Below are 14,759 nucleotides of genomic sequence, written 5' to 3'. Positions count from 1 at the left end.
CGGAGTGGACATGGGTAATTCGTTGATTGAACCACACTTGACAACAATCAATTTTCATTGTGCATTAGTGTATTAAAACTGCCGACAAAATTTGTCTACTGTCAGAAAGGGCTCCCGTCAATAAGTGATTGCATCGGTGTGGTTTCGAATCATTGAGAGCATGTCTTTCTTTTGTGACCATGAGCGTGAATACTCCGACCAGAGAAAATGGAACGACTCCTACTTCTGAAATCATTTGTTTAGCAAGGTATTACATTTTACTGATAGTTACATAAAATTCGTTTTCTTCCAAACTCTCTAATCTCTGAAGTAATCGGTAAAATTAACCCTTAATGGCAATAATTAATTTTGGATCTTGGATTCTAGGGGACACAAATTTATGTTGAAAATGTCGTAAAAACGTAGAGCTCCCAATTTTAGAGGTCCAAATGTCAAAAATTTAGCGATAATTTTCTCAAAAACTAAAGACACTCATAAGAATTTTCCTATATTACGCCTCAGGGGAGTTATTCAATTTTTTAAAAAACCAAAAAATGCGTTGTTACGAGTAAGTAATACCATGATATAGAGGATCAAATATCCGACACTGCAGCTCAGTCAGACAGGAGCTCTTACCACGCTGACTGTACTAGAATAGTAATAACCTGACAGCACCATGGATAGTCACATACCGATGCATACAGATGGACTACATTTTGCAATTTGGAACTATAAATTCTAGCCCGGTTTAAAAACGACGTATGTGCCATTAGTTTCCTTATGCCTATAAGTTTTTTTTCCAGAAGAGCCAGAATTTATAGTTCCAAATTGCCAAATGCAGTCCAGATATCAGGCGCACGCATTTAACTCATTTATCTCAATAGCGTGGTAAAAAAAAAACCTAACCGGTGGTTAGAGATACCTAAACGACGGTCAGAAACACTTAACTGATAATTACAATCCGGATATCGTTACTTTTACATCTAGTATGATTCTTCCTGTCACCCGGATGCATAAATCGACCATTATTTGGATTTTTATCACAATATTTGTTTACTATACTAATATGGACAATCCCATTTCCATTTTTTTCTTAGTAAGGGCGAAACCATAGCCATGCGGAAGCTTTCCCGTTTTTCGCGGACTTTTTTTTTTTGTCTGCCGAGAGCGTCGTCTCCAGCAGTTTCGACGAATCGCTACTGCAAAGAAAAGAAAAGAAACGAAAGGAAGAGAAAGTGATGACTGTTAGGGTCGTAAACCGTCAAAAATTTCATAGCAACAAATGACGTGAAATTTTAGCATGGAGATGTATGTGTATATTGAGGTTTCATACTTTTAAACGTGCCGAAAGGTCAACTGCTCACGATATTAACAGGTTCCTGTGGAACATATACACTTATTCGTATAAAGTATTGCAGAGACTGAAATAGAAGGGGCCACTAAGCACACGCGATTGAATTGTAATGATACGAGAGGCAAACGTATGTGCCTCTTCCGCGCAATGTTTATTTATGAAAAAACTTGTTAATTTTACTCTGAATTCCACTTCAAATTTTACACATGAAATCTACCTCTCAACTTGCTCAAGCTGTCAAGATCTATTATTATGCGCCTCATATACCGGAGGCCTCCTGTCACAGTTTCAGAGTTCAACCAAGACTTGATTGAGCATTGAGCTGAGGTACAAGAACTATGCTTGGATATCAATTCTATCACTTTTCTTGCTGGTATTACTTCCCCGTTTACCACCTGAGCAAGCTTACAGGTGTCCTTCACGTTGGTATTGATCGGAAAGCTCTGCAGAAAAGCAATGATACGAAACAAAAAAGTAAGTCGTTTTTCTTAATTTTCCATGTGTCAATACATTTTCGTTCATCTTACAATGACTTCAACTACGAAATGTAAACATGGCAGCACCAGTGCGCCTCCCTCCAATATCTTGAAATATACCTAGGTCAATGTGCTTGATCCATTATTCTAAAATGCCACTTTTCACCAGTTGTTTCACGTTAGTAGTGATGGCGCAACAAATAATGCATTTCATGCAATAATTTCGGCCCATAAAGAAGTGAAGAATGATATCAAAGTTGCGACGTTGCAAACTGATACGAGTGTTTCTTTTTTTGTTTCTTCTTCCAAATATCACACAACGCACGGATCCCATCTCTGTGGACACTATCGAATTAGACCCTAAGAAACCGGATAAGTACAGATTTTAATTTCATTAATTCGGTGCATCTTAAATTTTATATAACTTACTCATACTATTTATCTGTTGTTTCAATACTCAATCAAATGAACTCATCGATTGAGTGTATATGGGTATTTAATTCCGTCGTCTGTTAAATTTGGGTTCTAAATTCAAATATTATGATAAATTTAAAATAATTTCCGAGTTCTCTATGGAGATATCACTGCATTGGCTGAAGTTGTGTCAAAAATACAACTTTGGAATTAAATGGAGCGGTAAATAACAATATCGATTACCGAACACTCCCGACTTTTCCGTCTCCATTTCTGCGTAATACCCTGCACTTTGCAGAGTAATTCGGAATTGAAACGCCTTCAGTTCTGCATGATACTTTACCGTTGCCGCAATGTTAGTTTAGTTGCTCATTGAAGGGGAGCCGAAACAGTGTTCCCATTTAGTCCAGTATCATTTAGATTGACACTGAATCGGTACTAAGGAACGGTGAGACGTAAATAGAGTACATAGGCAGATTCAAGGGAAGGAGGCATAAGGGCCTTAGCCCCCCCCCCTTCCCCGCAGGGTTTTTTCGGGGGGTTGCCGGCATGTAGGGGACGGTTCTTTTTGTAGTCCGCGCATTTAACGCGGCATGAGTGTATTTTCCGAAGGGTAGCATCACATTGGGGAATGAAATCATTTACCCTTCCCCTCTTGCCACAGATATGTTTCAAGAAACAGTTCCTCTTTGCTGATTAAACTTGACCCTGGATCCCAAAATTTTGTCTCTGGTTGCAGAGCTTCCGATCTTCAAGATTAGCATAACGTCGTGGCTGGTGTTCTGCGCGTGGGCGGTGCTGAACGCCAAAGTGGTGGATCACGTGTCGGACATGACGAGGACGGGGATGCAGAAGTACAACTCGTGCTTCGACGAGGTCTGCTCGGAGAGCGTGTGCCGCTCGGCGTGCGCCCACTACGCCATCGCGTGGGTGGCCGAGACCCACTGCGCCCTCAGCCTCCTCCTGGGGCTCCTCTACCGCCCGGCCAAGCTCCGCAAGCTCCTCAACGACCTCTACCACCAAGCCACCCTCGCCAGAGTCACTTTCCCCGTCCAGATCTGCGTCAGCACCTTCGTATTGCTCGGTAGGATTCCATCACACAGGCGGATCAAGCAATTTGGCAACACCGGATTTTCTTTAAACCTATATATGCTGAATAATCGATTCTTGTCAGAGCACCTGGCCCCTACGAAAATCAATTCATTTCTGTAGGTTTAAATGGGGGAAAAAACAATGTTCCCGATTTGCTGGATCCGTCAATGATCTCATAATGTTAGATGGTTACAAAAAAACTTGAGTACCTACCCGCGGGCTGAGGGTTGATCGTTGTTTATAGACAAAGCTATAAACAAAGAGTACATAAAAAGTAAGGAGCGATCCTATTGGTTGAAATGAGTGGTTCTCGTAGACTAAGGAAGAAAATAATGGACTAACTAGCAGGTCTTTCGTGGGTTGCCGTTAGTCAAGTATATACCTACTTCCCATGTCCAATGGAACCATCCGTTTCCACCAATAGGATCCCTCATTATAATTTTTGTCTTCTTTGTCTATCGCTTCGTGTATCAATTTCAACAATCAGCCCGCGACGGGCTGATTGACGATAATGATAGACGAAGCTATGACAACTGGAGACAAAAGTGATATAGAGGGATCTTATTGGTGAAAGCGGGTGGTTACAATGGACAAAGAAGATAGATAATAGACCAACCCACGAGAGATTCAAAAGTTAGTCCATCGTTTTCCCAAACCCAACCTCCAAAATTATCGACATTTATACAATCTTCCTACCCAGGTACTCCATGGAACAATAGGTTTTGGTAAAGTTCAAGTTTAGTGAGGTTCAAGCTGGCAGATACAAGGCGGATTCAGACAAAGACGAAGAGTTCAACTTTTCCTTGCTGTATGTTATCTGTTATTAATAGGTACCTGCTTTCAAAAATACGAGCAGTATTGGCAAAAGTATTAAGAAAGCCGATGGTTGAATTGAATAATGTAAGTACAAATAAAGAGAAAAGAAGAGAAGATTTCACGAGGCTCAATGGGATGAGGAGGAAGAGAGGAGATAGGCACCCGTAGAAAAATAAGTACCTACTTAATTAAAAATCTGAAAAGTTATGCCTATTTCTCTTTTTTACAAAATGCGGCTCTACGTGTAAATGAGCAGAAAAGTTTAATGTTCCCTGGTAAAAAATTGGCAGTAGAAAGTGTGTTCCAAAATACTGTAGACCTAAAGCCGGCTGTAAGATTTCCAATAGCTTCTGTAGCCGGCTGTACAATTTCTTAAAGCCTTTTATAGCTGATGGCGATTAAGCAACAGCCAGACGATAAAGTTTATGCTAAACGTTACTAAATACGGATACTAGGACTTAGTTAGTTTTTGGACTACCGCTCTCTTTTTGTGCCGTAGTATCTTGATTTATTTTGCGAGGAGAGCTCCGTACATTTGAAGAATGACTGTCATTCTTAATATTTTAGAGCGCCTTCAATTTCTTATGATACTGTGCAATACCTCTGGTGTGAAATAGTTGCTTCAGACGCCGTGGCACGCTACGGCGCGGCGGGCGGGCAGAGAGCTCGAAACGCGCATTGGCGCCTACAAACCTAACAGGGATACTTCACGCATTGCGCAATGCGTGAAGTATCCCTGTTAGGTTTGTAGGCGCCAGTGCGCCGCCGCTCCGCTTTGTGGTAGGCTCTAATATTTAATCTCGCGGAGTCAGCGTTTATCACCTCATGATTTTGAAATGTTTGCACACTCTGTATGGACTATTCTCATTTTAATTGATGAAAAAAAATATGTCTTAAAGGAAAATATAATGTGTGTTCTGTAAATATTAAGGTAGTTCCGTATTAAACTTAATGATTTCCAAAGCACACGAATTTCTACACAATTTCTATAGCCTTTTATAGTCAATGGCGATAAAGGGTAAATCCCAGCGATAGGAACTATAGCCCGACTGTATATTTTTTCATAGCTTCGTATAGCCCGGCTATATAATTTGCTCCGCTTTCTACAGCCAGCTATGATTTTCAATAGCCTTCTTTAGTCGGCTATAAGAACTCCTATGGTATTTTGAAACGCAGCTCCTATCGCCAATTTTCACTAGGGTTCATTTAACGTCATTGGTCAAAAAATTAATTTTCAGGGTATGAAGTAAAATTGTATGAAGTATTTTCAACTAACCGATCCCTTCTCCTGATATCTTGCGAGTTTGTTCTTTGCGGGTGCGCAAATATTACCTAACGGATTCTTGTGGCTTTATCACCTAGGTATTCACGCATGCACTTTCTGGATGCAATGGCAACGGAACAACTATGGAGTGGGGTTTCTCCACCGCTTCGGGTATGCCTACATTGCTATGATCACCCCCATCATCCATGAGACCTTCATAGCTGCGCTCGTTACCTGCGTCGAGGTCCTCTTCAAAAACTTCAACGCTCAAATCGATCGTCTTTGTGCTCTCGACTCCGTTGCCGTTTTCCAAGAAGACATGACCTCCAAAATTGAAGCGCTCACACACAGGCACTGGAAGGTTCTTATAATTTATCACAATGACCTATAATATTATGGGCAGAACTAAGAGTGGTCGGAGGAGGGAGGGATGCCGTGTCCTTCCAGAAATGGAGATGTTGCATGTGTGAGGGATTTGCAATTTGACTGATGATTCTTATGTAAAAGTTGGCGAGAAACACGATGGTGCCACTGGTTTTCTCTGAAATCAACTCCTAAGCTCAAAAAAAGCTCTCAAGTTGAAGCCAAAATGGAGGGTATATCCCACGCTATCCTGAGAGTCCCCCTCTACATCAAGACAAATTCTCTATGCAAAGATAGGGAGCAAATACATTGACAGGGCTGCCACTTTATTTGGGGACTCCAAAACTGAAAACACGGCAACCCTGCTAATGTACTTGCTCCCCATCTTTGGATGGAGAGTTTGTTTTGATGTAGAGGTGGACTCTCAGGATAGCGTGGGACATCCCCTCCATTTTGGCCTCAATTTGAGAGCTTTTTTGAGCTTGGGAGTTGATTTCAGAGAAAACCAGTGGGACCATCGTGTTTCTCGCGAACTTTTACATACCTAAGAACCATCAGTGAAATCGCAAATTCCTCACACATGCAACATCTGCATTGAGATTGATAGGGGCACAAAGAGGGACTTTGGTCTCACGTGATCCTTCGAAAAAATGTCCTCCCCATCCCCTGCCGAAAATACGATGAGATGAATGAGTTTCACCTCACGTTGTTGTGCAGGTCATCATCAAAAATGTACCGCGTTAAGCAGAAAGCAGCCAAGCCACATCAGCTGTTGCCAAATTTAATTAGGCAATTTACTTTTTACATGAAAACGGTTGTGATGGTTTTTATTGCAAATTTGAATTAATTTTCTGCACAGTACGAAAAAAATTCCTCAAAATGTTCAAAAGAACCCGCACAAGCTTTCTCTTGTAAAAAATTAAATTTCCCGCTTAAATTTGGCAATAGCTGATGTGACTTGGTTCTTTTCTGTTGAACCCGGTCCAAATGTACCTTGTCAAACAGATGTTTAGATACCGCGATAAGGAGTCGTACTTATAAAGTTGTTCCTCAAACCGCTCTTTCCTTAATGAAGGTCCATAGCGCTGCTGAAAGTTCAAAAATCGTGTCTCGATTTTAGCGCTTTAAAATTAACTACCCCTCTTTAATTATTCCAAAGTAAATAGAGAAAAATCATCGCTCGAACTTTTGGACAGAGTTTTTCTGTACACGAAAACACGGGTTGGGTCGAAGACATAAGACGGAGAACATTAAAATTACCTACTTATACTTAACTTTTTGCGTCTCACGACGCGTACCAGTTTAGGGTCCTGTTAGCCCCCCCCCCCCAACTAACGTCTGACAAAGCCCTAAACTACTAGGTACGCGTGGGATGCAAAACAGTTATAAGTGCCTAACGCCAATAATATACCTACCCGTCTTGTGTCCCCAATCCAACTTCTTTTTCCGTGTGAGGCGAGGAAAAATGAGGGGAAGATTAAAAAGAAAAAGAAAAATAGTAAATAAAATTAATTAAATCAAACGCCTCAATCATACCTTGCATGCAAAATTTTCTGTTAATGAATATTCTGCAAGCAGCATTATTGCAGACTGTCCATGCAAACATTTCAGATAACGAAGCTGGCGGTGGACCTAAACCGATGTTACACGATCGACTTCCTCATATCAACTCTGAATTTCGTGCTGAGGACTATCTACTTCTGCTTCCTGAACCTTAAATTCTTGGTCTCGGCGCCCAAACATAAGCGTTCGATCAATGTGCCGAAACCAATGACAATCATATTTTTTCTGTCCGTCGTCGCGAAATATATTTGGGTCTGTTACCGCTGTGATTTAGCCTGCATGGAGGTGAGTTTTTCACTGACAAAATATGTTATGATAATGGGCTGGATTTACCTACTTGCCGTTCATGGGCCACCTGTATTTTACCGTCCCCTTCTCATTTGTTTTGAAACATCAATAAAAACCATCAGGTGAACGTGCCGGAGGGGGAGGGGTGTATAAGACGCGTTTACTCGTGTTGGACACATTTTTTGCAAAAGCCCTTTAGCAAAAGTTATCGGAACCGTAAGTTCCGTACACCTATCTCTGCGAAGAGAAGGCCTTCCATTTAAAAGAAATGAACGAAAAAATTATGAAAGAACAAACATAAATGTGGTTTAATAATTTCAACTTCTGCCGCCGCGCCGCGCTGACCGCTCAGTGCTTGGCGCAATGCGTGAAGTATTTCCACAGTCTTGTAGGCGCTATGCGTTTCACGCCGACCGCTGCTGAGCGCACCGTTGGAGCGCACTGTTTTTGACACAATACGTGAGGTATTCACGCAGTCTTGCAGGCGCTAATATGTGTTACATACCAACCGCCGCGCCGAGGGCTCCTCCTTTTCATCTTCAATCTTCATCATCATATCTCTCTGCGCCGCGCCGTTCCAGGCCAAATTGCGTGTTTGGTTTCTCTCTTAACTCGACTAATTAAAGGTGTGTCTCTTGCATCACCGAAAGATGACAAAATTAGAGATTACTATACTCCCAGCTAGGAAATGAAAGATTTGATCGCCTTTTCTCGTTTGTAATTTTTTTTCTGAATCCGATTTTTTTTATACCTATATTTAATACGATTGCAAAATTTACCACCCCTTAAACTTGCCTCCATGGGCCGCTCCCTAAATCCGGCCCTGTATATAATAATCTCTTTTTAACGAATGAAAAACGAAAAAAAATTAAATGGCAGCAGTTATTTATCTTCAGATCTTGATACATCTTGTAATACAACTTATGTGTTTCGGAGGGCCTCATTTGTGTGAAAGATTATAACTATAGTAAGGAAGAGAGTAATTATTTCACAATGCATAAAATCATGTATTTTTGAGGAGACCTATCTGTGTTTGGGCAGAAATGAACATAAAGCATAGAAAACATAGCTTCATTTGAAATATTATCTTAATAAAGCTACCTATTTATTTACGATTGGGATTCAAAAATTGCACACCATACAAATTCTCAGCCATATATTCTCATATTCTTTGTTAATTAAAAGTCAAGTTTACTTTGGATAGGTATTTTTCGACTTTGATTTCAGATGAATGAGACGCTGAACCATGTAAGAAGACTGCTGCTCAGGAAGGAATTAAAGTACAATAGAACAGCATACAAAACAGTAAGAATTATTATATTAGAGAGTGAATCTACATTCAATAGATGAAGGAAATTTAGTTACTTTTGGAGTTCTCTGCAGCTCTTTTTTAATTCTCAATATGTAAAGTTCATTGGTATCATAAAATGGTCGATACCTAATTTTAAAAGCGTAAACTCCACAAATGGACGTATTTCTATCGAAAGGAACTATGTTCATCAAGACATGAGCCTTGAGACCCATTAGAAAATATGCATAACAGTGCTCACATCATAATGCACATAGTTCCGTTTGACAGAAATGCGTCCAAATGAGAAGTGCGTAGCCTAATAACGCGAACAGGAGTGTCAGTGTTGAGACGTACCCCGAAAGCTAAAAACCCGTAAATAAAGGAAAACTTAAGAAGGAACATCTGCATGATTTCGTGAACGTTTTGACTATGATTTTATGCGAGGGACTTTAGGCCAACTCCAAAGATAGTTCTTTGAGTATTTCCCACTTAGACGTCAAAATTTTTTTTCAAAGAGGAGAGAAACATCCAAACAAAAGACGACTCGTTCAAGTAGGTTAAAAGAAACTATTTAAATCTTGGTCAGATGTCTACGTGTTGTGCGATTTTTAAGAACGGTAAGGTCGTAATAAATTTAAGAAATCAATGCATTTTTCGGAAAATTGAGGACGTCGATACCTCTTATAATCACGAACAGCTGCTCTAAAAATCATGGCCTGCACATCGCCATGTATCAAAATTGAGCACAAAATATACAACCTGCGTGCCGCGCCGCGGGTGAAGTGGTGAGCGCCTGGAGAGTCAAAACGCCTTAACTTCCGTGCGTATGCAACACGGATATCCGTAGAGCTCGAAAAGTTGTATCCAGGCGTTGCAATAAAATTCGCCTGGTGTTCGTTGCTTTGCTTGTTTTCTTCACACCTCAACTTAACTCCAGTGTCGCTGTTTGCTCCAATGAAGTAAACTATTACTGATTTTTATAGTAACATCGTCAATTTTCCGACAAATTATTCAGCTTTGCTCTATTTGTCAAAATAAACTCTCATTAATGCGCAGACACTATAGTTGCAGAGAGAGCAATATTGTAGAGATTGTGGTGATAGTAAGATTTTCAGTGACAAATCGTAAGACTTAAGTTTATAATATGTAACCATTTTTGATTCTAGACAAAACGATTCATCTATCAGATAAATTCCCAACCAGTTGCGTTTACAGCTTGCCGTCTTTTTTCCATTGATCGGAACTTGTTAAAAAAGGTAAAAACCGTTTGGTTATAAATATCTTACTTTTTAACTACTATCTTTAAAGACATTCACTACCGCCTATGGGTACATCTATCTTTACTTCTTACTACTTACTATGTTGTGGAAATGTGGAGGTCATTTTGTCATCAGAGGTGAGCTGTCAGAAGTAATCAAATCAGCATGATTATCATTGATTCTGACCTATATAAAAGATATTGAATGGTCCTATTATAATAAAAACTCCCCAATATCTTATTGTATCCTTGATATTTTCATTTTGGGGCCGTTCCTAAATTCCGTAACGCCCCAAGGGGAGGGGATCTTTGCCAGCGTTACACGGCGTTACAGGGAGGGGGGTATAGAGCGAAGCGTCAAATAACGAGTTTAAGAGAAAAAAATTCGAGTTTCTGTAGAATTTTTCGTTCACGTTTTGTCATTCGCTTTGCTTTCAGATTTGCGGCGTAACCACAACATACTTCATAATATTGTTGCAGTTCCAATCATCGGCAGATTCGTAACACTTTTCCTTTGGAAAATTTCTTCCTTTCTTGGACAGTTACTAAACTCAAGTAAAATAAAATAAATTAAAAATTTCTAAAAGTTATCGTTCTTTCATCTTGTTTGATTAATGAAAATGGCAATTTGGCCAATGTTCTAACTTTGCCTGACTGGAAATTTTGAGAGATATAAATCGCATGGGGCAGGGTGATTTACTTTGGCAGCATTTTTTTAGGAGCGAAAATGGTTTTTGCAAGCAAAACGGGGACTTTTGCTGCGACATTTAGTTACTGATCAGGAAAGTAAAGTCACCCGTGAAGGTAGGCAACCCCAGTGCACGGGGGTGTGACTGATTGGTTGCCCATCTCCCAGGAACTTTTAGAGGACGATCGTATTTTACTTCGCGATTCCAAACTTTCCTGAAATTTGATGGGGTTTAGTGTCGCAAACAATCGTTTTCAAAAAACAAATTAGTCAGAAAAAAGTATTAATTTGACCGTAGAAATCGATTCCCGAAGTAAGGCGCATAAACTTCCGGATACTATGTGTACAACCCTTCTGACCACTATGTTGTACGTGTAATTTCAGTGAGAAAATATGGGTTCCTATGCTTGATTTCTGACTCTGTCAAATGGTCTATTATGACAGTCCAAAAGGAGAGAACATATTTTAGCCGTGTCTACCCATTTTATTGTGTGTGGTGTGTGTGTTTTTTACGTGGATATGGTTGTAATGTGTGCTAAAGACACAATAAAATCGTGACGAAGGAATACATGTCGCAGGCAAATAGTCAAATCAGGCATTTTGTGAAATGCCTAGGCAAATAGTTAAATATTCTTATTTAGACTGAAATTCTGATTATTTTGCTGACCGCAGACGAAATAATTCGCTGATCATGCGGAAAAGAATTCCCTGTAAAAACTTGTTTCATACGATCATAAATACGTGTTTTCTCGTTTTTCAATGCGAATTTATCTAAAAATAAACAGCATTTCGTAAAATAAAAAGTTTTCACAATTTGGACGCATGAATGCATTATGAGGAGCATTTTTGAACGGGAAATAAAATGACAGTTAGTATTTTTAAGGATTTTTTGTCTCAAAATATTGAAAATTTGAGAGGTCTTTGTAAAAACGTGAAAAACCCCGTTATCTCTAAAAATGTAAGTATCTGCCTAGGCATTTGATAAAATGCCTGATTTGATTATTATTTGCCTGCGACATACATATCATCCTACGTCTAAATGGAGATGTTGCATGTGTGAGGAATTTGCGATTTGCCTACTGGTTTCTATATAAAAGTTCACGAGAAACACGATGGTGCCAATGGTTTTTTCTGAAATTAACTCCCAAGCTCAAAAAAAAACTCTCAAGTTGGGGCCAAAATGGAGGGATATCCCACGCTATCCTGAGTGTCCACCTCCACATCAAGACAAACTCTCGATCTATGCAAATATAGGGAGCAAATACATTGACAGGGCTGCCACTTTATTTGGAGACTCTAAAACTGAAAACACGGCAACCCTCCTTATGTATTTGTTCCCTATCTTTGCATGGAGAGTTTGTCTTGATGTAGAGGTGGACTCTCAGGATAGCGTGGGATATCCCCTCCATTTTGGCCTCAACTTGAGAGCTTTTATTGAGTTTGGGAGTTCATTTCAGAGAAAACCAGTGACACCATCGAGTTTCTCGCGAACTTTTACATAAGAAGCAACAGTCAAATCGCAAATTCCTCACACATGCAACATCTCCATTGAAACATAGAAAATAAACACAATAAAAATATAATGAAAAAGATAAATGTTGAAGCGTTTGTCCATTCAACCGGGATTTGTGGCTGCGCCAGTCTCCCCCTGCCCGAATGGCCGCTGTCCCTGGGGGCTGTAGCCGTAAGGGTTGCGGAATCTGGTGGCTTGCACCCTTGCCCAATCTTGGGCGCAAGTGTAAAGCAAGACGTAGCCCCTGGCGCCGTTGAAGTATCTCACTTTAGCGTAGCACCGCCCTGGTTTCGAATGGTTCACAAACTGGAAGCACTCCGCACCTTGTATGTCCGGGCAGATGTCGGAACTTCCCTTCTGGAAGCCTGCATCCCACAGGTGCCCTGCGGCGTTGGCGCATCCTTCCCGCCTACCACTGCGAATATAACACAACATATACCAAAACTTATCGCAGGTAAATTATTATGCAATATTTCATATTGCAATTATCGCATTTCCTATTTGCAAAATAGGCACGATATTTGAATCAGTGAGTTATTCGAAAACACACCAACTCGGAAAAAAAAATTGTTCAGGAAACACCTAAAACTACGCAGCGGGCGAAGAAGTTAGTTCAAGAAAAACCTTTTTGGTGCCGAAGGACAAGTACCTAGAGACTTTGTGAAACACCAAGTTGAAATCGATACACCATGTTTGATGACAGAGAATTAAGCGTTTAAAAATGTCCGAGTTGGTGCGCGTTTTCCTTCTCACCGACTTTCAGATACTGATTTTTCATAGTCTGCCCTGAAAAATTTATATTTTTCGACCTTAATAACGCTTGAATATTTATATAACTTGTTGGTACGAGGTATACTGAACCGAAAAAGGAAAACCGCAAAATCGGATGGTCACTCGTTTCCCTTGAAATGGCCAAAAATTGGTATTTCCAATGAAATACTTCGATTTTTCCCTTTTCCCGTCGCTGTTGATTCATGCAAAAATCCGATTGAATCAAGAGTATTTTTTCTTGTCAATGTTTTCAAGAGTCTGGACTCTAGATTCAATGTTTTTTTTTTTTTTTTTTTTTTTTTTTTTTTTTTTTCCAGTGAACAGAAGACGGCTGGTGGCTCTACAGCTGCTATTGTGATAACGTATAAAGAGAAAAGAAAAAGACAAATCGAACTTATTTTTGCTATTAGAAGCCTAAATTCCAGTTTAACTGACCTATTGCGTGGACTATCGGAGCCTTGGTTGTACAGCGCGCAAGGGTTTTTATCCCATATAGTGACGCCGCTGACTTTCAGTGGTCTGTTCATGGCTGCGTCTGAAGGATCGGTTGTTGTTACAGGTGGGGTGCCGTACCATTTATCGACGTGGTCCGGAACCAAAGCTGGCAATTTCGGCCGGTTGCCAGGCCAATTACTAAAGTACTCGTCCTGGTCCATGAAATAGTCGCTTAATGAAAAGGGGGCAGTCGAAACCTGTTCCAAGGTTAATGTGAAGTTTTTAAAGTTGAAAATGAATCTTAAGACATTAGAGTACCAAAGTCACACAGGCAGAAGCTTAGTCAAAAAAGAGGAAAGTGGTGGAGGGGTGAACTCTTGGTCCTGAGGGATCTCCATTAAAATATTTGCGTGCGCCGCTATTTGGAACGTTATATGGACGTATTTCTACCAAACGGAACTATTTGCATTAAGACATGAGCCCTGAGACCTATAAGAATTTATGCATAGCAGGGATCACGTCATAATGCACATAGTTCCGTTTGACAGAAATACGTCCATATTAGGGTGCTTTCACGGTAAAAGGATAGTCGTGTCGCCGTAGTTTATAAACGACTTAAATCAGGGCAAAACGATTGAAAACGATAAACTAAGAGGAATGATGTCCCTGAACTTATCCATGCTAAAAAGTTTGATATGGATTTATATAGGTATAATAATATGAGACTTTAAAGGCCGCAAATGTCCGGTCGGTTGCGTGTCGCCAACCCCAATCTTGAAGCAAAAGAGCAATTTGTGTTAGTAAATCCGTACTGATCATGGATTCTTTGGCAATATTTGCCGCAAGGAGATTCTAATGCTCAAGAAAATTGTCATGTTGCACTGAAATGTTCATTCGATATTGTTGGCTTACTTACCATGCTGAAATGAAATACCGTTAATCGTAGCACCACAACAACATTCTCAAACGGCCAAACTGGACTGAAGAGCATCATGTTGAAACGAAACGACAGGCACCGAAAGAACTAAGCACAAATGAATAGGATGGTCCTACGTGCAATGATATACCTTCGGTTAACAATTACGATTCAGATAATGAAGCCCATGTTGCTAAATTTCATTGGCCTATTTTCTCATGACTGCAAAAAGTCATCAGTGACGTAGCCAAAAATGGGGTGTCCAGTCCAGGAAGTAC

At 40.2% G+C, this 14,759-nt stretch overlaps 1 protein-coding gene across 1 annotated transcript; it reads left to right on the top strand.

Annotated features, from left to right (window-relative positions):
• The first annotated feature begins 122 nt into the window (after nucleotides 1-122).
• On the top strand, nucleotides 123-11,001 carry LOC109029903 (uncharacterized). Its single transcript, XM_019040608.2, has 8 exons — nucleotides 123-247; nucleotides 1,620-1,807; nucleotides 2,963-3,307; nucleotides 5,494-5,756; nucleotides 7,370-7,606; nucleotides 8,837-8,914; nucleotides 10,067-10,156; nucleotides 10,597-11,001. Exons 2-8 carry the CDS (start codon nucleotides 1,672-1,674, stop codon nucleotides 10,660-10,662), a joined length of 1,215 nt encoding a protein of 404 aa, XP_018896153.2. The 5' UTR covers nucleotides 123-247; nucleotides 1,620-1,671; the 3' UTR covers nucleotides 10,663-11,001.
• Nucleotides 11,002-14,759: the final 3,758 nt, after the last annotated feature.

This window comes from Bemisia tabaci, chromosome 3, assembly GCF_918797505.1.
Source record: "Bemisia tabaci chromosome 3, PGI_BMITA_v3".
Classification (NCBI taxonomy): Eukaryota; Metazoa; Arthropoda; class Insecta; order Hemiptera; family Aleyrodidae; genus Bemisia; species Bemisia tabaci.
Note: the sequence above shows the minus strand (reverse complement) of the source record. Positions and strands in the feature narration are given on the sequence as shown.